At 41.1% G+C, this 22382-nt stretch overlaps 1 protein-coding gene across 2 annotated transcripts; it reads left to right on the top strand.

Annotated features, from left to right (window-relative positions):
* Nucleotides 1-1977: 1977 nt before the first annotated feature.
* On the top strand, nucleotides 1978-16160 carry dlgap5 (discs, large (Drosophila) homolog-associated protein 5). 2 transcript variants are annotated; one of them, XM_038299720.1, is made up of 19 exons: nucleotides 1978-2111; nucleotides 3441-3688; nucleotides 3855-4042; nucleotides 4159-4236; nucleotides 4339-4378; nucleotides 6316-6396; nucleotides 6478-6591; nucleotides 6707-6781; nucleotides 6864-6898; nucleotides 6986-7215; nucleotides 11202-11360; nucleotides 11454-11542; nucleotides 11623-11783; nucleotides 11874-11972; nucleotides 14437-14650; nucleotides 14729-15120; nucleotides 15203-15365; nucleotides 15776-15819; nucleotides 15967-16160. In XM_038299720.1, exons 2-19 carry the CDS (start codon nucleotides 3451-3453, stop codon nucleotides 16069-16071), a joined length of 2505 nt encoding a protein of 834 aa, XP_038155648.1. In that variant the 5' UTR covers nucleotides 1978-2111; nucleotides 3441-3450; the 3' UTR covers nucleotides 16072-16160. The 2 variants fall into 2 exon arrangements, with proteins under 2 accessions (XP_038155648.1, XP_038155647.1); XM_038299719.1 differs by having other exon boundaries at nucleotides 14720-15120.
* The last annotated feature ends 6222 nt before the right edge of the window (nucleotides 16161-22382 follow it).

The following is a 22382-nucleotide window of genomic DNA, read 5'->3' as shown; positions in this document are numbered from 1 at the left end:
TTTGTGAATCTCCCCCACATTTTTGAATGGGTTTTGTTTCACAATCCTCTCCAGGGTGCGGTTATCTCTCTTGCTTGTACACTTTTTTCGACCACATCTTTTCCTTCCCTTCGCCTCTCTATTAATGTGCTTGGACACTGAGCTCTGTGAACAGCCAGCCTCTTTAGCGATGACCTTTTGTGTCTTGCCCTCCTTGTGCAAGGTGTCGATGGTCGTCTTTTGGACAACTGTCAAGTCAGCAGTCTTCCCCATGATTGTGTAGCCTATAGAACTAGACTGAAAGACCATTTAAAGGCTTTTGCAGGTGGTTTGAGTTAATTAGCTGATTAGAGTGTGGCACCAGGGGCCATCAATTTTGAACCTTTTCACAATATTCTAATTTTCTGATATGATGAATTTGAGATTTTCATTTGTTGTCATTTGTAATCTTCAAAATTAAACAAAATAAACATCTGAAATATATGAGTTTGTATGTAATGTATGAATATAATATACAAGTTTCACTTTTTAAATGGAATTACTGAAATCAATCTACTTTTTCATGATATTCTAATTTTATGACCAGCACCTGTATATATATATATATATTTTTTTTTTATGTATGTACGTATATATATGCATATGTAAAACTAGATCCAAGTAAAGTGATACGTGACGTGCAAAAATAGTCCACATATATTTGATACATGGTGGACTTTGAAATCACAGACAAAATACATTATTAAATCTAGCTTTATAAAAACACCCTGGTTTAATGGATGGGTAGACCCTGAAGAAAGAACAAACAAAAGAAACTGCAATAGTCAACTACTATAGACATTAACATACGTCAAAACAATATTGAGCAGGTCTTAATCAGAAAAATGCATGGTTTTAAACACCATCTGGTCTGCTGGGAGCAGAAAAGGTTCTACAATCTAACAGCATCTGAGAGAAAGACTGCCTAGGGTTCCAGTCTTTTCCTGAATGCGTTCTCCAGCTTTCCAATGGCTCTGTGAATTAAATGGCATTTTCCAGCTGTGTTGTGTCTAAGGATCACAGGGATGACCCTCCTAATTTAGTTGCCAATAAACTTCTACACATGTCGAACCTTAAAAGATGGCTGATGCAACCAAAGTTAAAGGTCCTCAGGAGTTCTCGCTCACTGGGTTCCTCAGCAGGTAGAACCTGCTCTGCCTATCTCTGTAAGGAGCACCACTGCTGTTCATCCGATCCAGTTCATTGTTGAGGTCAACACCTAGATGTCTAACATTAGTTCCCTGGTGGTTCCGCATCTGTGGAGGTTATTTTGACTTGCATTTCCCGTAGTAAAAAGTAGTATACTTGAGGTAAATTCTATTAAGAATACTTAAGTATAAGTTTAGAAAGTATACTGAACAATGTACTTTTAGTGTACTTGAAGTATTACAAAAGTAATACTTTTTCAAACTAAATTGGGACATTTTTAAGTTTACTAAAGTATGCTTGAAGTATACTTGTCAAGTACACTTGACTGTACTATTGTTAAGTATATGAAATATACTTTAGTAAACTCTAAGTGCACTGCCTGATGTAATATCAAGTATGAAATTAGTGCACTCTTAGTATACTTGAATAAACTACTTTTTGCTAAGGGTTAACTAAACATGGTTCTACTGTCTAGTCATCTGAGAACTTCTACAGTTGGGATCCAGATTTTTATATATATATATATATATGAAATGTGTGGTTATGTATATTTATATATCTAGCAATGACTCAATCATAAAACATAAAAAATTGTTTTTTGCAATACTAAATAATAAAATGTAACATTTTATTACGCAATCTACATCTGGAGCAAAGTACCAATCGAGCAAATAAGTTTTCTTATGCATCATTCGCTGTCACTTTAAGTGTTGTTGAAAATGTCTTCCTGTATGGTAGGTAAGAACACCAATCACAGGCCGATGTCGTAGTGGCAGGCAGCCAATCAGCGTCACCTTGACAGAATTTGAAAAAATTCACCCGCCATGATTGTTTTGTTTCTGGTTCAAGCAGCGTTAAGGTCGGAACGACTGACTTTAGAAGAGATATTTTAAAAAGGAAACGCGTTTTTTCCCCCTGCTTTGTGGTAAAAGAGAAGAACTCGGGTAAAGTGCTGATTTGCTATCTTTATGTTTTTTTGGTGGCGGTTACAGACTTGGAAGACTTGCTGTTATTTTCTAATGAACTATCCTGCTGGTTGGAGCAGCTAAGCTAGCTTTGGTCAGTGCGTTAAGCTAGCTTCGGGGGGTTACAATAAATATCACGATTTGTTCAATGATTTACTTGCTTATTACAGCATTTTTATTTTCACAAAATAACAAATTTGTTGTAGCTCTCAGTTTGGTATATAATTACTCTGTGTTTTAGATTTGAACGTTAACTAATGAAAGGCTTATTTTTTCTTAATCTACCTGTAGATAGAAATAACATATTTGATTTAGACAACGTAATTTTCTTTTTATGTACTGAGTAGTATTAAACAGTTTATTTCCCTTGTATCAGGATCAACCATTTTTTTATCTGTCAGACTTTAATGCTCTACCTAGGAACTATATCTTGGTTATTCTTATCATGTTTGTGTTTTTATTTTAGTAAGTTTGTCATGGTTTATTGTGACTTTTGCATTTATTTGATTATTTATATTAGACATGATGTTTTGTTAGTAGAGACAATGATAATCCAACTGGTTATTTAAAATAAATAAGCTTAGATTAACCTAAGAGCAACAGAATAAATAAAACGTTTTTAAAAAATGAACTAAAGCAGAGTCCTGTCACATGAAGCCAGATTACTGGTGGTTTTATCCTCTTAATTTTATATCTTGGTAACTGAACTATAAGACTCTGGTTAAAGATGTATATTTCCAGTTGTTATATGTGTTTATATCTCATGAAACCTAGCTGCTGAGTTACAGAGATTCAGCAATCATCCCTCTGTGCAAACTTACAATGATTGCTGAGCTTTAACGGGAAGAAACATCCAGCAGAACCTGACTCAGTGGTAGCAGCCAAACCAACAGAGCATGGAGAAGACAGACCGCACACACAAAAATCACAGAGGAAAAGATCCTGAAGTATTACCTTAATCTTAAAGGAGAAAATAAAGAATTTCATATTAGTTCCTGTAGTGGCTTCATCAATGACAGATTAGTTCTGAGTTTATTTTAAAGTCTGTACGATGAAAACAAACAGTTTAGCTTTTAGTTAAGTTGCAAAAGTTAATCCAGTTGATGTGTTTCAGAGTCCATATTACTAAAGGTTGTATATTCATTTGTTAATCCACCCATCAGTTAATTCAATACAGTTTTATATATTTTTTCTTTCTTTTTTTTGACACCCATCCATCCATCCATAAATATTTTATCAGTGTCCCACTTACTATGTACTAGTAACATGTGAATGTCAAACATATTTTATTATTTTTGTTTACTCCAGATCTCTAAACATGGAGTCGCGGTTTGCTGACCTGCGGTGGCGTGACACAAGTGTGTCGATGCTCAGAGTAAAGCAGTCTCGCAGGAGGTCTCAGTCCCAAAAGGAGAACCGCGAGCGGTTGGTGAACGCTCGCAGGCAGATGGAGAAGCTCCCAGAAATGGATATCTCTTCTCTGGACGCCTCCATCATGACAGCCAATATGTCGACTATTCAGGAGAAGACGCAGCTCAATCCTAAACCTGTTAAAAGTACGGCCTAAATTCTCAACTGTAACGCATTTCTAGAAATTTTGATGCTTTTTAGTATTTCAAAGATGTAAGTTATCTTCTGTAAATATCTGGCTTGCTAATGTTTGTTTGTAGGCTTCTTCTTTTTTTTTTTTTAAGTTGCTTTATGAACGTTTTTTTCCAAAAGCTGCAGCACTGGATAGGCTGAAACGGCTTCAGAGCTGGAAAGAGCAAAAGGAACTAAAGAAGGAGAAGGAAAGAAGAGAGAAGGAGGCCAAAGGAGTCTTTAAGATTGGGCTGTATCAACCGAAGGACACGTTTACTCTCGCGCCGCTGCCTGCCGTTCCACTTGCCGCATCTAAAGTGAAAGAGTTGGTGAGCTGCCTGACTCAGACGTATTTTCTTTATTAGATCAACAGAAAAATGTTTGTACACTTCGCTTGGGAAATGATTAAGAAAAGAATCTGCTGAATTGCTCTAAAAATGTTCAGAAAAAGGTGAGCACTGCTGCGCCCCAAAGCACCAGAGTCACACGGTCCATGAAGCAGCCTCAGCAGGAACAAAAAAAGGTAAATCAGAATTTTTCTAATTCTTCATATTTTTCTCATGATCGCTGTTACATTAATTAAAACATCTAACGTTTTATCACTCTTATGCAAATATCCATGCAGCCTTTGGCGACACAGCATCCGAATACTCGGACAAACAAAGGTAAATGAGGAACAAGAACAACATTTAAGAATATTATTTACGGTTTGATTAAAAAATGAGACTAATTGTAAATATCACTACTTTTAGAGACATTTATTGAAGGTTTTTTAAGAGGATTACAAAAATCCTAAATGAGGATTTTTTTCTTTTTCTTGTTTTGTTTGTTTTAAGAAATAAGTGACAAGTGAAATGGACAACACTGACTAAATGCTTTACCTCAGCCTCTGGTCTTTAAGAAGAATCTTATTTCCTTTTCCAACGTTTATTATGAATCTATGGATAAAGATAATGGCCACCAGAGCCATTAAACCAGAACCAAAGGAGTCTGATCATCTCCCTCCAACACCTCACTGATGCTAGAAATCCTCCAAAAGGAGCTCTAAATAGGACTTTGACCTCTGACCTTTAATCAGCAGATATTCTTGTGTTTAAATCCATTCATCCATTTTCCATCACGCTGATCTCTGCTGGGGTTGCTAGGGCTGCTGGTTTCTATCCTCAGCTGTCAGTTGGTGAGAGGTGGGGTACACCTAGGGTTGGGAATTGATTCCGAATGCCTTATCGATTCTGTGAAACAATTCGATTCCTTATCGATTCCCTTATCGGTTCTGTGAACGCATCGATTCCTTATTGGTTCTCTTATTGATTCTGTGAAACGATGAACTCTTTAGTGCACGGTGACATTCGTCTACCTTCTCCTGGGACATTCTATTTCTGCCTGCCTCTGTGAAAACAGAAGGCAGTGATAGGGAGCTGCCAGCTTCTGATCCAGCCAGGCTACCCGTCTCGTTCACATTCATCTAAATATAATGGAGAAGGAATCCGTTTAATGAAAAGCATTACTGTAGAATTTTGGGTGATAAACTCATCTCCCCCTGATTTAAATAAACGAGCGTCACCTTTCTCTCGCTCCCTGAACTGTGGAGCAACTTCCTAGCATGTTTAATAACTCCAAAGAGAGGTAGGAAACTGGTTTATTTCCAGTATTGGCATCTGATTTACTAGGAACCATATTAAGCACAGCCAGTGATATAAAACTAGCTACTTACCGCCAGAGTTTCCTTCCATGCTGGTCGTAACTGTAGCTTCTGTCCGGAAGCATCAAAAACACGGCATTCGTTAAAATGTATGCCACCTTGTGTGCGCAGGTGTTTCTGCATGTTGGATGTATTTCCTCCCGCGGATGTAATTGCCACTTTACATCCAAACTTTCAATCGGTTTACCAGATGGGACGCCATTTTTGTTTGTTTTGCTTTTCTAGGCTAACACTACGTACTTGCTTACTGAATGCAGTGTGTGTAACTTGCATTAAAAAAACATGACATAACTTGCGCAAACAAGGTGACGTAACTTACGTGGAAAACGTGACGTAAGTCGTGCTGCCCAGCGCTAGGCTCTGGTGCTGCCTGGAATTGTTAAGAGAATCATTAAGCAAGCTGCCAAACGGTGCCATGGAATTGGAAGACAGGCAACCGGTTCTGAACAGGAACCGGTTTTCGATTCCCGTCCCTAGGTCCACCCTGGACAGGTCGCCAGTCTTTCGCAGGGCAACACAGAGACAAACAGGACAAACAACCACACACTCACACCTAAGGAGAATTTAGAGAAGCCAATTAACCTAACAGTCATGTTTTTGGACTGTGGGAGGAAGCCGGAGCACCCGGAGAGAACCCACGCATGCACAGGGAGAACATGCAAACTCCATGCAATGCAGCAGGGCTAGCCAGTGCCACTGAGCAGCATATATTCTAATTCAATCAAGGGATGATCAGTCTCCAAAAACAGTGTTTTCATCTGATATAGAAGTATGTAATGTATGGTTTAAATATATCCCCCTATGTGGAGCCAATATGTGTGTGATTATTTCTGACTATGAATTGGATGAAGGAAAGTCTTCCAGGACGTTCTAACCAAAAACTTCCCTTTTCCTTTTTAGCACAACCTGCTGCCGCAACATTGAGCAGGAGCCGAGCAGCTCCCGTCAAACCTGCTTCAGCTGCCACCAAGACCAGTGCTGGTAACTCTTTGGAGAGAACCGAAGAACCTCAGCAGCTGTTTTCTTTCCATTTAAGTCCTTTAATATGTGCATCTCTGTCAGGCTATCCTGCAGCATCAGGGCCCACTGGGCGAGCTACATCAACTAGATCAGCCACCAGGCCTGCTGTTACAAAAGCTCCTGTAGTGAAAGACAATCCTAAAGCCAAATGTGCAGGTACACATTACACAATGACATGCCTGGTACCTGCTTCTAAACAGCTCTTTTTAATGTGTTTGGTGGAGAAAAAGAGGCTTTCTATATGAAACTGGATGAATCTTTCTGTTTTCAGATGTAAGAGCTACAAGGAACACAAAAGCTGCCAACCCCTCTGCTCCTCCGTCTAACAGAGTGAGGAACTGTAAAGGTACATACGATTCTGTCCTGTTTGCCTGTTTAGGGACTACCGGTAAGCTTCCTGATACATTTTTGTGTTTGTGTCTCTGCAGCCGTCAGCGTCACCGCTCAGCCTGATGACCACCAGGTGGGTGGTTTCTGTTTGTGTCGAAGCACAAGATAAAGGTTTGATTAAAGCGCATCCGTTTCTTTAAATTCCTGTTTGTTTTCATGGGAGGTTGGAGTCACGGAGTCTCAGATCGAGGAACAGCAGACGAGCATTTGTCCACCAAGCCCGACGCCGTGTCCTGAAGAAAAGAACGATGTGGCGAACCCAGACCCTGCTGCTGCTTCTGCTCCTTCGTTTGCTCCAGAAGGTTTTCTCTTTCAGGCCCCCTCTGGTTTGTCATCCTTCAAGTTTGAGCCTCTCACCCCTCGATCAGCTGATGCCTTCCTCACACCAAGGTATTTCCCCCTCCCAACAGTTTTCTGTTCTTTATCATGTTTGGTAAGAAAGCACAAGATATTGGCATCTCTCAGTGTTCTTTAGTTGTATTTATATATGCTTTTTATTTTATGTTTAATATATTTTTAGTGTTTCTGCATATAATTGTATAAAGTGTCGTTAATACAAGGTTATACTAGGAATACTTAGTAATACTAGGATATTACTTAAGTGTCGATTAAAAACAAAATAAAAGCCTCAGAAAGACGCTGAGAATGCCCAAAACAGAATCCTGTACAAACTAAAGATATTTTGCCACATTTAGAAAACTCCAGTATATCATTTTAGGAATGTTTGCTTTAAGATAAATGCTACCCCACGCCAATAGAGGACCTACTAATTCAATTCCAAAAAGGCAAAGAGGATAAGAAGCTGATAACTAAACTATATAAAGAGTTTCTGGCCAAACTTTAGTGGGCCCACTTGGACAAAACAAAGACTGTAGGCAGAAACGGCCAAAAGCATTTCTGATGAAATATGAAAGGAGACTGGACTGAGGCACACAGAGTTACAAGCTCTAATATGCGGTGGGAATATAAATGGAAAATTGTCTGTAGATATTTCTGGACCCCAAATTTAGTAGCTAAGATGGATCCTAAAGATCCACGTTTGTGGTCCAGTAATCCATAATCATACACATATGTTTTGGTCATGCTCCAAATGACAAAAGTTTTGTGATGACATGAGCAAGGTTATTAAGCAGATCTTTCAGGAGGTTGTCCCAACGGATGTTACAGTTGCATCACTCTGTACCTTTCCAGCTGGGTGACAAGGATGAGCCCAATCCTATATCTTAAATGCTGTTCTTAAAGCAGCCCTGAAATGCATTACAATTAAGGTGAAGCAGTAGAAGCTGCCTTCTTACCACCATGGGTTCAAATGATAAGGGAATGTACCGAATAGAAATGATAACATAACTTACGGTATTAAGACTTAAAAAATCCTCTTTTAGCCGACACTGGGGCCCACTGGAAGATCTACTTAAAGCTACAGTGTATAATACTTACAGGGATATACAGTCAGAAATGTAATATATTATACATAACTATGTTATTTATCATCATCTACGAGCTCAGCCTCTTAACCTTAATATTTGCGTTGCCTTAGAATTCGTTATTTATAATTACATAGGAGCGGGTCTCGCAGTCATGGAGGCAGACATCTTTGCGCTACGGCAGCGCAGAGCCAACAAACTAGCGATTGCGAGATCGCCCATTACGCTCGAAAGTAACTACGGCAAGTTGAGAGAGATGAACTGAGACGGTACTGAAATCTATACCCTACACAGACTAATGAAATACTATCTGTAAAATTATCTATGTAAACAAACCTCATCACTTGAGAAGGTAGGTGATGCGGACGTCGTGGAAGACATTTTGTCCCGTAACGCTCGCCGTACTGTTGGGGAGGAGAAGCGGTGGGGGGAGATGTTCATGTTGCTGCGGTCTGCAGTCTGACCGCTAGATGTCGCTGAAAATTAGACACTGTAGCTTTAAACAAGTTCTATAACTGTTGGATTATAGTACTTAGCACACTTTTGTTAGGTTTATTTTGTGATGCTTTTTTTTTTTTGTAAAATGTCCTGCTGAGATGTTAAATATATGGTATTATTTCAGAATTGTTAAAAATTATAATTATTATATATACGGTTCTATAATTGCTCTGTTTCTAAAATCCATAAAAATTTAAGTTCTACAAAAAGTATAAATGCTCTAATTATGGACAGTTGTGTATGTTAAAATGCTGGAGATATCATATAAGTATTATTAAATAAAACTATCGCTATATATTAGGGGTGGAAGGGTTCAGAAAATCAACGGTTCGGTTCACGGTTTCGTGGTCACGGTTTTCGGTTCGGTATATGTTGATTGTTAGCATGACATGTTGGTCATGTTGCTGTTTGCATAAACAAAACGTGTTGCACAATGCTTGCACACTGTTGCACTTTTATCCACAACTTTCTTCCCGCCGTCATCGTAGGTCACTCTAAATGCAAAGTGGTCCCATACAGCAGACCTATAAAGTGCTGCTGGCGCGTCTTCCTACTCCTGTTCTTTCCCACTCGCCATACCCACACAATTCTCCACAACAACTGATTTTTTTCTGCTACACCCGGCTACGCTGCTTCGCTTCTTCTAGTTTACTACTGATGGTTAGCTTTGGTCGCAGTACCGCCACCTTCTGCTCTTGAGTGTAAACGCTTCGCCTATGAGAAAAAGGAGCAGCGTGTGAACCGAACGAAACACACACGAATCGAAGCGAGACAGTCGAACCGAACGGTTCGGACGGTTTTCATAAACCGTTCCATCCCTACTATATATGTGTTTATATAAGCTATTGTCCACCCTTAGGCACAGTCAAATACTATGCCTTTAAAAAAGAAACCCCAGGGAAACCCAGATGTTTATGTGAAAATGAAGCTATATTTCCAACCATTAATCCTATTGATGTTTACTAGTCCTTATTTTTTTATGCCAGGAGTGATCAGTGGACCTAATTGTTGCAATCTGTCACCATCTGCTGGCGATACGAACTCACAACTCCATCAACTCAGCAGCTTTAGCTCAATCTTGAGTTAACATTAATGCTCCTGTGTTTTTCTGACAGCTGCTTCTGATTGAACCCTCTTAGCTTCTATCATTCTGTTCACTTTTTCACCCTTATGGTTTGACTTTTTTGCTTTTGCACGTCTGCTTGGTGTTCCTTTGCTCTCATCCTTGTTTAACCATTGAGCTCATTTACATCATACCAACATAACTTTGGTCTCCTTATGGTAAATACTGAAGAAGCTTAAGTTTATTAACTCATGGAGAAAACCTAATGGTAAAACAAATAATATTTAACAAGTAGAGATGCAAGTTATCAATTAATGAATTGATCTAACCTTGATTGATCCTTTCGACTGACGATTAATTGATGCAAGGCCACGTTCTTCAAAACCCAAGTTTTCTATTTTAAAAACAGAATCTTCCAATTAACATGAGGAGCTAAATATGTTTTCAGTATACTATATTTAAAATGTAAAAGTTTAAGATGTATTAACGGAATAAACAAAGTTTTCTGACACATTATTAAACCAAACACATTTACAAGAAACAATAAAACCGGAACCTATAGAGTCACTGAATAGAATCAAGAAAATGAAGGGAGGAGGTATAGTTTGAAATGTACAGAGATATAAAAGTATCTTTAATAGTCGTGGTATGTCGCTCTGACATACTGTCAGGGCGACATACCAACAAACAAAGTTTGTTACGGTACTTTGTTTTAATGAGCTGGAAGCCAACTGTGATGTTTGGTCCATTAATCAGTGCTGGGAGAGTTCTGTGTAATCAACTCCACATCATCATTGCGTCCTCGCCATCAAAGCACCTGAGAAGGTGCACCGCTCCTCCATCAGCACGGCTGAATGGCCGCTAATTAGGTGATGACTGAAGGAGTTTATCTAGTGTTTATATTTAAAAAGCAGAACTCCATAAAGTTCATTCTGCATCTTTTTCTGCATCCACTGCTGGGAATAATCGCAGAATGGACTCTGCATCAGTTTGCTGTTCTCATCTTAGCAGACCTCCACTTTGGCATTACCAGTCATGCTCTCCTTAAAAATTATAATCAACAATCATAAATCTATTATTACAAGCTTACAGAGTGCATTAATTTAATCAAAAACTTTTATATGCAACCAGAAGAGCTGCTGGTGTAGAAATTCATAAAGTCTCAGTTTGAGACTGATCCTCTTAATCAACAATATCAGCCCAAAGTAGTTTATCTTACTGTGCTTGTTTTCTGACACTTATGGTTTGACCTTATTAATAATGTTCTTTAGTAGGAAAATGTGTCTTAAGGCAATCAGGGGTCATATTTTTCTTTTTTTTTGTATAAGGTAATTTAAAAATGCCACCTGTTTCTGATCTAAATGTTTTACGCTGTGACTCTTTCTGCCCAGTCCCAGTTTCAATCTCCCAGCAGCCCCGGTGTTCAGTGCAGAGGCTCCTGCTGAGTGTGAAGAGCCGCTTCCTCCTCAGACTCCCAGCAGCTCCTCTCTTCATACGTCTCCAACCTCAGGCAGTCCTCAGGAATTAAAGCATGATGTTCCTTACTTCAGGTAGTGCATGTTTTTTTATTCATTTTCTTTTTATTCCTATCACCTTAACTGTCTTATGACTAAGAAAATTAAAGTATTTTCTGTTTTGTTCAGGTCAGAAATTTCCAATGAGACGGACAGACTAACGAGCCTTTGTCTCCACTGGGAATCCAAAGTGGAGGACGAATCCATCCCAGAGGAAAGTGAGTATCTTCTTCTCTAGAAGAACATTGACCAGGTTGATCAACAGAGCCGTATTCAGTTCAGTGCTCCTGTGTGACAGTGAGAGACCGAATGCGCACAGCCGTAGGCCAAGCCAGGCTGCTGATGAAGGAGCGTTTCAACCAGTTCAGTGGTCTGGTGGATGACTGTGAACTGGGCCGTGGAGAGAAGATTACCACCTGCACCGACCTGCAGGGCTTCTGGGACATGGTTTATTTCCAGGTATGAACCTGTGGGAGGCAGAAACAAATTAGGCTTGAATTCAGAAACTACCACCATAACCAGATGTGTTGGACTGCTGTGGGCTTTCAGGTAGAAGATGTCCAAAAGAAGTTTGATTCTCTCAAAGAAGCAGAGAGCCGTGGCTGGGTGGAGGAGCAGAAACTTCCACCAAGGCGGAGGAAAGTCAAGGTGAGGCTCCACAATTCAACAGCAGCCTTAATGTTGTTGTTTTCTTTCTGCTAAATATTTATTTTAATTATATTTTCTATCATTCATATACAGGTGCAATCAGAGATTTAAAGGCCAATTTCAATCATGTTTTCTAAATCTCTTATCTGAGTGTACTTGTTTTAGCAGATTGGTTTAATAACTGTTACTTTAATAACTGTAAAGCACAACTTTCTCTTTTTTATTTTAAATTTATTCTTTTTTTTCATCTGAAAATCTCAAAATACATTAAAATCCTCCACATAATGGGACACAATGTAGAATGATGGGCTAGTGCAGGGGTCGGCAACCCAAACTGCCCAAAGAGCAAAAAAATAAAATGTAAAAGTCTCATATATGCCTGGTATGGCAACACGGGCTCTTAGTGTATTATCTCACTATAGAAAGGATGATGTGGACTTAAATATATAATAAACATTCATGTTTACATGTTTATCCTGGAGCAAATGTCACATAGCAGCATGAGGTGAGGGACGAGCAGTGAAAGCTCCAGCTCCGGTTTAAGTTTTGTTGCATTGATGAAATGATAGAAACACGATAAAGGAATCTTTCTATGGTGGACGCGTTTCTATCGGTAGGAGTTGATTGAGTCATGAGGAACCGAGCAGGAACTGAAATCCCTCATCCTCCGTCACCAGCGCTCCTTGGTGTAATTTATATTTTTAGGATTTGGGGAAAAAATGGAGGAAAGTTCACATGCATCAGAGCTCTGCCTGTTTGATCTGAGGACGGTTTTCCATCCTTGTAACCAAACTAGCAGCAGTTGTGCAGTTTGGAGATGCAAACTTCTGAAATCTATCTTTGCGCTCCTCTAATTTATCCAGAAGTTCTGCAATCGCACTTATTCTCTCCCTCCCAGCTTGGTGGTCGGCTGCATATTTAGCCTTCCCTGGAAATGCCTTTCCAAATTACTCTTTTTATTTTTTGACAGCCTGTCATGACGAAGCAGAAATGTAGGCAATCCTTCCGCATTGATGATGAAAGCAAATGATTCGGTCTGTTTGAATCCTCTTTTCTCATCGGCTATCTTCTTTTCCCTTTGGGTTCCATGGTCTGAGACTCACCTGCAGCTTTGGTTGCCTGGCACTGGCATTGCAAGTTGTAACCGCTGATCTCTATGGCTATGAAACAAATTATTGTTTAAATTTATTTATAATACAAATGTTTACAGTATTGGAAAACATTATACATTTTTGTTTAACCTCCTGCACACTATATTAAAACAAACAAACTAAAAATAAAATCATTTTCCATACATTTTTGAAAAAGCTCCAGGGAGCTGTAAAGGGGACGCTAAAGAGCCGCATGCTGCTCCGGAGCAGCGGTTTGTCGACCCCCGGCCTAGTGGTTAGAGCAGTGCGCTTGTGCTCTGAGAAGGTTGCAAGTACCCAGGTTTGATCCCCACAGACTGCCACTCTGGGTCTCTGAGCAAGACCCTTAACCTCAGACTGCTCACTGGCCGCCCACTGCTCCCTAAGGGGAGGGGTTATATCAGAGGTGAATTTCTCCATTGTAAGATCAATAAAGTTCTATTTCTTTGTGTTTCTGAAAATCAAAATCTAGCTTAAATTAATAAAAGCATTTCACATGTAGTCTGTTACAGAGATTATTTTCAAATCATATCAAAAATATATTATTTGTCTAAAACAGAGGCCTTCAACAGGCTGTCCGGGACACCTAGGGGTCCACGGAGGTACTGCATGGGTGTTGTGAAAGTTTTGGTTGATCTGATTTTATTTACTTTTTATATTCAACCCTGCAATTATTTCCACTAATTGAAATGTCTTTAAATCCACATTAACATGAATTCAACAGACTGTAGTAAAAAGATAAATGGAGGCAGAAGATGTCTTTCAGTCATCAATACTCACATTCAGCGACACACAGGAGCTCTTTCAAGCTGGGCACCGTTTCATTCACAACACCTGTCCCATCAACCAGGAATCAGAAATACTTTAATAATCCCAGGGAGGGATTACTTTCATTACATTACTCCATCTGTAATAGAGTGACTATCGGACCAGTTTGATATAACAGTTTTATACAATATATATAATTGGGGTCCCCGCTCCATCTCGTCATCAGTTTGGGGGTCCTTGGCCTGGAAAACGTTGAAGACCCCTGGTCTAAAAGATCAACCAGTGTCCAACTCTGGTTTAGTTTCCTGTAGTTTGCTAAATGCTTCTGCTGTCTTCATGTTTTAAAAGCTGATAGTTGAAACATGTGAATCTTGGTTCAGTAACATAATTCACACTGAGGGGAGGATTCACCTGGATCTGGCCTAAGCAGGATTCATTTTGGAAAAAAAAACTTTGTCCACTTCCCTTCCATGTTGATTTGCTCAACCACCAGCCTTAAAGATTGGATTCAAACCAATCCACAAACTAACAAGCTTCAACCTGTTCTTTTATTATTTTTTTTTAAGACGACCTCAGTAGCTCCCACCAAGCCAACAGGAAACAAAACAGCAGCCCGATCTCGTCTGGCTGCTGTGAAAGCTGCAATGAAAGCTCGCCAGGAGGCAGCTGAAGCAGAGAAGACATCCAAAGACGCTGATGTGCCGCAGCCACAGGTGGAAGGCCAAACGGTCGTCTTTGACGGAGGTTTCTTCCAGGTGGAGAGCCCAGCCAAACCATCAGGTGAGCCACTTCTTTTCTGTTCATTACCGTTAATCTTTCACATCATTTTTACAATATACCATATTTTAGTGCTTTCAGTTCGGAGATCTAGCCGCCTAAGCGCTGCAGCGCTGCCCTGCGCTTCTCCGTGCTCCAGCTACTTCTCACCCAGGAGAGTCACCCGGCGGTCCCTGGCATTGGCCCAGACATCTGTTGAAGCAAACGCTTCCCCTGCTCAGCCACTCCACTCTGCAGAGAGGTTCTGCCTTACTCTTGAGCAAACTCCAAGACCAAAGTCTCAACCAGGAACTCCTCAGATGTCCCAGAAAAAGAGCAACACGGCGAATCTCTCTCCTGTGAAAGATGTGCTTTCAGAGGAGGCCCAGTCAGTCCAAAGTCCTCAACCATCAGAAATCTCCTCTCCTGCTGAGCAGGTTCCAATGGAGACAAAGCCGTCTGTCTGTCCCACACCAGATGGTTCCGTCATTGAGGTACGGTCGAAATAGTTATCTTTATATTAACCCTACTCCTTGTTATATACTGTAAATGATTTTGGTATATTTATCAATGCAGGAAATCCCTGGTTTGGACTTTGAACGTTATCTCCAGCCATCACTGAGGTGCAGTTTATCACCAAGAGGCAGCGTCGCCGTAGAGATGTTATCTATGGGAACAGATGTAGAGATGGAGAGTCCTAAAGGAGAGGCTGAGGAACTGCTGACTCATCTAGAGCCAGGTATGAAAAAGGGCTAGAAGAACACTGCACACGCCGGCTTTTGGCATTCTCACAGGGTGACACTTCACTAAGCAACAACCTTGGAAATTGTTCATACGCCCAATTTCTGTTTTAATTATTACCATAATCTTTAAATCAGTTAAAAGAAAGGTGGATCCAGATGTTTTTTTTTCTCTTCCTCGTTAGCCATGCCTTCCTTTATCACATAAAGCTCAAAGAATAGATGTTTTTGGTGTTAAAGTGAGAAATTGTCTGTATGAACAGTTTATCAAGGCGTTCCAATATTGGTTAAAAACCCAAATCTGTGGAAATCACTTCTCATTTTTAATCTGCTCCTGCTTATTGCTGCCTGTCTGGTTGCTTCGGGGGAATAAACTCTTGGTCACGGTTTTGTTCATGTGTCACAACAGCACCGTCAGCGGCGTCCCTGGTGTCCACTCCTCAAACTCCACAGGTTAATGTTTCACTTGTTCTTTTCGATAGAAAATAACATACTAACTTAGATCAACACCCCACCCTTCTTCTGCTTTTAGTGGTTCATTCATTCAAGCATTGTTTTTCTATTTTCACCTGAACACATTTTCTTTGTGTTTTGGTGCAGAATGCAGCGTCAGCCCTGCTTCTCTTCACCTCCGACCTCACGGACAGGATCCGCCAATCCACCTGCCCCAGTGACCTAATGGTCTTCACCCCTCCTATGATTTAAAGAATATCTTGCGTTGACTTTACAGGATCATTGATGATCCTCTGTGTTTTAAAACTCTTTTAAAAATAAAGTTGTAGTTAAAATGTAAAGTCTATATACATCCAGTGCTTTTGGGTTGATTCACTTTTTCATACAGTGGATAATGCTGAACAGGCTGTTGGTTTATGTTGAATATGGGTCTAGTGACATCTAGTGGCACAGCTGTGCAAGGTCAAGTACTGATATGCAAAGTCTGGTTTTGTTGTCTACAGAAACTTGTCAGACATGTTGTAGAGCTGTTTTCTTTTGTGGCATTCATTTTTATATATATATATATATATATATATATATATATATATATATATATATATATATATATATATATATATATATATTTGGCTTTTCATTTTATTTTGAATTTTAATAGAAAATTAAACTCACTGAAACTGAAGATTCTGTCAAACTTTACAATGACTTCTGAAAGTATTGTATTCAGAATTGTAATTAAAAAAAAATTGGAATAAAGGCATAGTTCATTGGAATCAATACTCAGCATTTGCACAAAAGTCCGCTGTTTGGTCAGACTGAGTTTTTACTGCAGCTTCTCTGCTGGATTTAATTCAAAGCTTTTGGAGAACACTTGGAAATGCTTTGATCTAAAGCACTACACTACAGCTCTGACTGCTTGTTTCAGCTTCCAAAACCTTTTTGTCCAGTTCTCTGCTCAGTTAAGCTTTCATTCAACTCTGACCCGCTCCCCCAAAGAAAAGGGTCCAAACAGAATGATGCTGCCACCACCTTGTAACGAGGTGAGAATGGTGTGTTCAGAGTGATTTCAGCATCGTTTGTGCATAGCATGTTACATGTAGGCCAAATGTCCTCAGACTTCCACTTTCATAAGGGCTGGATTTGTAGGGTGGGGATACCAAGACGAGCCGTGGGTATCTGCGGCTCCTCCAGAGGTTCTTAGGGGCTTCTCTGTCGTCTATCATTACTGATGTTCAATTCAGTTTTATTTCTATAGCGCCAATTCCCAACACAAGTCATCTCAAGGCACTTTACAGTTCAACCAGATCATCCAGTCAGATTGATTCAAAGTTTTCTATCTAAGGAAAACCAGTTGATTGACTCAAATACAATCCCTCACACTAAGCATGCTTGTAGCGACAGTGGAGAGGAAAAACTCCCTTTTAACAGGAAGAAACCTCCAGCAGAACCAGGCTCAGTGTGAGCGGTCATCTGCTGAGGCCGACTGGGGTTCAAGGAGACAGAAGCAGAGATACAAAAAGCAGCTGTAAAAGGCGGCCCCGTCCAGGAAACACACAGCCAGGCAGACGAGCTCCCATGCCAGAGGATGAAGAGAGCACATCCAGCCAGTTCTCTAATGAATTAGTGATGCAGTCAGACCCTTTTAACTGAAAAATGTATTTTCCAAGAAAGATAACTTGGAAAGTGGATTAATTTCCATTCATTTCTACAGTTTGGTGTTCATCTACCTCAGGTTGTGACAAAAAAAGGTTTGGTCTTTGAAAAAAGTTGTAAGAAATTTTAACATGAAAATCTCCTAGGAGGTTGTTTTTGCTAGTCGCCGCAGGGAAAAAAAAAAGTAATTCCAACCTCAAAAGAAATAAAATTATCTGACAGTTAAGGCTTTCTGATTTCAGTGAAATAATTCATGGCTGAGTACAAAGCTAATAGTACTTTGGTACTTAGTTTTAATAATACTATTTAAGCCTAAAAGATCAGAGGGATCTCCCGCTCCATTCTTCCCTCACTCGTGAACAGGACCCCAAGATACTTGAACTCCTCCACTTGAGGCAGGGACTCTCCTCCAACCTGAAGGGGACAAGCCACCTTTTTCCGGTCGAGAACCATGGCCTCGGACTTGGAGGAGCTGATTCTCATCCCGGCCGCTTCACACTCGGCTGCGAACCGCCCCAGCGCACGCTTTAGGTCTTGGCAGGAGGGAGCCAGCAGAACTACGTCATCCGCAAAAAGCAGGGACGAGATCCGCTGGTCCCCAAACCAGACCCCCTCCGGTCCTTGGCTGCGCCTAGAAATCCTGTCCATAAAAGTTATGAACAGGACCGGGGACAGAGGGCAGCCCTGTCGGAGTCCAACATGCACTGGGAACAGGTCCGACTTAGTGCCAGCAATGCGAACCAGACTCCTGCTCCGCTTGTACAGAGAACGGATGGCCCCTAATAAAGGGCCCCCGACTCCATACTCCTGGAGCACCCCCCACAGGGCGGCACGAGGGACACGGTCGGATGCCTTCTCCAAGTCCACAAAACACATGTGGACTGGTTGGGCAAACTCCCATGAACCCTCAAGCACCCTGCAGAGGGTGCAGAGCTGGTCCACCGTTCCACGGCCAGGACGAAAACCAGACTGCTCCTCCTGCAGCCGAGGTTCGACAATCAGCCGGACTCTCCTCTCCAGCACCCTGGCATAGGCCTTTCCGGGGAGGCTGAGAAGTGTGATTCCCCGATAATTGGAACACACCCTCCGGTCCCCCTTCTTGTGGAGGGGAACCACCACCCCAGTCTGCCAATCCAGGGGGACTGTCCCCCACCTCCACGCGATGTTGAAGAGACGTGTCAACCATGACAGCCCGACAACATCCAGAGCTTTAAGATACTCAGGACGGATCTCGTCCACCCCCGAAGCCTTGCCACCGTGGAGTTTTTTGACCACCTTGGTGACTTCGGTCTGGGTGATGAACGATCCTAGCCCCAAGCACCCCGTCTCTTCTTCCCCCACGGAAGGCGTGTCCTTCGGGTTGAGGAGGTCCTCAAAGTATTCCTTCCACCGCCCGACAATATCCTCCTTCAAGGGATTAATGCGGAAGCTGCACCGGTCTGTCGTGGTGAAGAGAGAGCTGAGCGAAAAGGCAAAGCTCTCAATTTACCGGTCGGTCTACGTTCCTACCCTCACCTATGGTCACGAAATTTGGATCATGACCGAAAGAACGAGATCCCGGATACAAGCGGCTGAAATGAGCTTTCTCCGCAGGGTGGCTGGGCTCTCCCTTAGAGATAGGGTGAGGAGCTCGGTCATTCGGGAGAGGCTCAGTGTAGAGCCGGTTCTCCTCCACATCGAGAGGAGTCAGTTGAGGTGGCTCGGACATCTTCTTCGGATGCCCCCTGGACGCCTCCCTCGGGAGGTGTTCCAGGTACGTCCCACCGGGAGGAGGCCCAGGGGACGACCCAGGACACGCTGGAGAGACCATGTCTCTCGGCTGGCCTGGGAGCGCCTAGGGCTTCCCCCAACAGAGCTGGAGGAGGTGTCAGCGGAGAGGGAAGTCTGGGAGTCTCTGCTTAGTCTGCTGCCCCCGCGACCCGGTTCCGGATAAAGCGGGAGACGACGAGTACGAGATCAGAGGGAAGAAGGACTGGTGACCTGTCCAGGGTTTACCCCGCCTCTTGCCTGGAGATAGACACCAGCACCCCTCGTGACCACAGCTGGGATAACGTGGGAAAATGGATCAGTAGGAAAAAAACCTGGGCCTGAGACGAGATAAAAATATATACAACATACAGTAATTAATCAATAGCAAATTCTGGATAAGACATACTTTCCAAAATGTACCTTTTATTACAATTCTATTAAAAATAATGTCAAATAATATAGTATTTTCTGTGTACAGGTTTGGTTACTTCAGTAACATGATTCATTGTACTGTTTTCCGTCTGTTCACTTGGCCTTAAAATGACAGAAGAATAGAAAATATGAAAACCGTGAAGTTTAATTACAAACGGTTTAAAGCAAACAAGCTTTTCTTTTCTGAGAGAAGTTGCAAAGGTAAGAGTTGTGAGACTTTATATTGTTACTCAAGTAAAACTAAGTACAATGGAACGACAGTAAAACTACTAATACTAAAGGAAATGTAACTAGTCAGTAGCTACAGTGATATCATTTTTTTAACTATGTATTTGTATGATAGAGCTCCAAACACAGTGATGATGGGTGTAGCTCTGTGGCACATGGTGACATAAAATATAGCATTTGCCCCTTTCTTAAAACAAAAGTATAAGCTTAAACTTTCAAAGGCAACCTTCTATTTTGAAATTGTACTTATACCCAGGCATGGCAAATGCCCGGTACGCCCGATTACCAGGGGCGTACTGGGCATTTGCCCGGTGGCCCAACGTGCTGTTTGGGTCGGCAGACCTGACATTAATAATTAATATGTAATACATATTAATAATATGTATTATTATTATTATATATCGGCCTCGTTATATTTTCATAATGCATGAAGAAAAATAAAATCAGGAGCGCAAGAGTCTGTTCCGATCATCCGGCCCTTACCACAGGCTACTGCTGCCCATTGGTTATCATCCCTGACAGTCTAAAGGGCTAGGCCAATCAGAAAGTAGAAAAACACCTTCACTCTCCATTGGAACTTTATGCAGCGGCGTTCACAGTAGTAATAGATAAGAAAGTTCTTCAAACGGACGCTGCGAACTGTGTCAAACTGACTGACATGTTCCCAACAGCAGGCCCTTCATCTGCTCCGGTGTCTGATGTTAAATATGATGGTGGTTTTAGTGGAGGCGACGGCGAACCGAGCAGTGAACATGTCAGTGCGGCTGCTGCAGTAGTAGAACCTGCAGTAAGCCGGACAGTTTTCAGAGCCCCAAACTATGTAATGCAGACATCCCAAGTCTCTCCCTGATATGGATAGATGTTCACGGATTTCCGCGAGTCGGATAAATTATCCCGGATTTTAGACTGTGAGGTGGAGTTTTTTAATGCGAATGAGAGCGGGCAGGCGGTACAATGATTCATGCATCATGTGAGGATTAGAACTACTTCGATTGCCCAGGAACAAGAGAGAGCGGGGTGAGGAAGAGGTTGCTGGTGAAACCTGTGCACAGTTCTCTGTCTCTGGCAGCACCTAGTTACCGCTCAGAGCTGTGCATCCTGTGAAACGGCAGAGGTTCAATCCTCGAGTAAAAAATTTATATATAGGACTAATTTTACAGCAGAATATACTAAAGTATATCTACGTCTAATGAAGGGGAGGAACAGTGGCGGATCTAGACCAAATGTAGGCTACCAGGGGGCCAGGAGGGGGCCAGAGTGTTTTCAGAGGGGCCCAGAAAAGCATGAAATAAATAATCAGGGCAAGAGATTCAAATATATAAAGAGAGCTGCATGAAGGGAAATGTCTTTTCAATGAGGTTAAATAAAAATTCTATTTCTTATGAGGTCAATATACATTCATTATTTAAGAATTTTACATATTTTTTAACTTAATTTAAGTTAAAACTACAGTTTTCTATAAATTTGAACTCAAGAAGAACTGTTAAATTCAAATGTGAAAATTAGAGCAGTTTTTTATTTGTTGTGGAAAAAAAAAACCTTTAGCAGATGAAAACTGGGATCCTATCTCAGTACCACTGAAACTATCACCTCATTGTTTTTGAATAATTAGTAAAACAGAATTTGTAATGAAACAATGAAATAGATCCAAAGGACCTATCAGTAATCATGTCTGTTCCAGCCCAGATCATCATTAGAATTTCTTTTAAGTATCATGTCTTTAGTACAGGGGCCATAACAGGGGCCAGGACATGATCTACAGGGGCACTGGCCCCCATTGGCCCCTGTCTAGAACCGGACATGGTGAGAAATGATGACACGGTGGCGAGGTGCACTGTATGCTAAAGTCTCATGAAAAACAGAAAGCACAACCGATGTTCAAGGCTACAAGATTGAAAGTATTAAAAATAAAAGAGCAATACTGTTCTGTTTAGTGTTTAAGAAATTACTGTTAGGTAATAAACAGTTGTTGAAAAGCTGCTGGCCTTAAGTGTGTGTGTATGGGGCATGGTGTGGATCCGTTGACCCTGGGGGCGGGGGGGTTGGGGTATAAGCAGCTCTCTAAATTGAGTTTTTGGAACCCTTGATGATTATGATAAAAATTACATAACCCCAATAAAAATATGTTGGTTAATGTTTCATGGTAAAGTTAGTTTAGTAAACACAGGTGCTGCTACCCATAAACTTCATGCTAGCACTGGTGGCTAATGATGATTTTTTGTAGCCTACACTGAGTGCATCCTCTTTGACAGGATTTCTAATGGTTCATCATTTTGTCATTGACATCCTTTTTAACACAATGAGTGCTCAGTAGTCCAATGTTACCCTACAGTATCTGGAAGACTGAATAGATCTGAGGAGAAACTTACAATAACTTCTTATGAAGATATAACGTGGTAATATGTGTGATTGACTGTGACTTTTTTCTCTCTCTCTCTCTCTCTGATCTCAGAATTGTTCCTGTGCTGTGCTGGAGTTCACATTTTACAGTGTTAACAAAC

The sequence above is a fragment of the Cyprinodon tularosa genome, unplaced genomic scaffold (assembly GCF_016077235.1).
Source record: "Cyprinodon tularosa strain WSP-4 unplaced genomic scaffold, ASM1607723v1 ctg433, whole genome shotgun sequence".
Taxonomy (NCBI): domain Eukaryota; kingdom Metazoa; phylum Chordata; class Actinopteri; order Cyprinodontiformes; family Cyprinodontidae; genus Cyprinodon; species Cyprinodon tularosa.
This window is presented reverse-complemented; position numbering and strand designations above follow the sequence as displayed.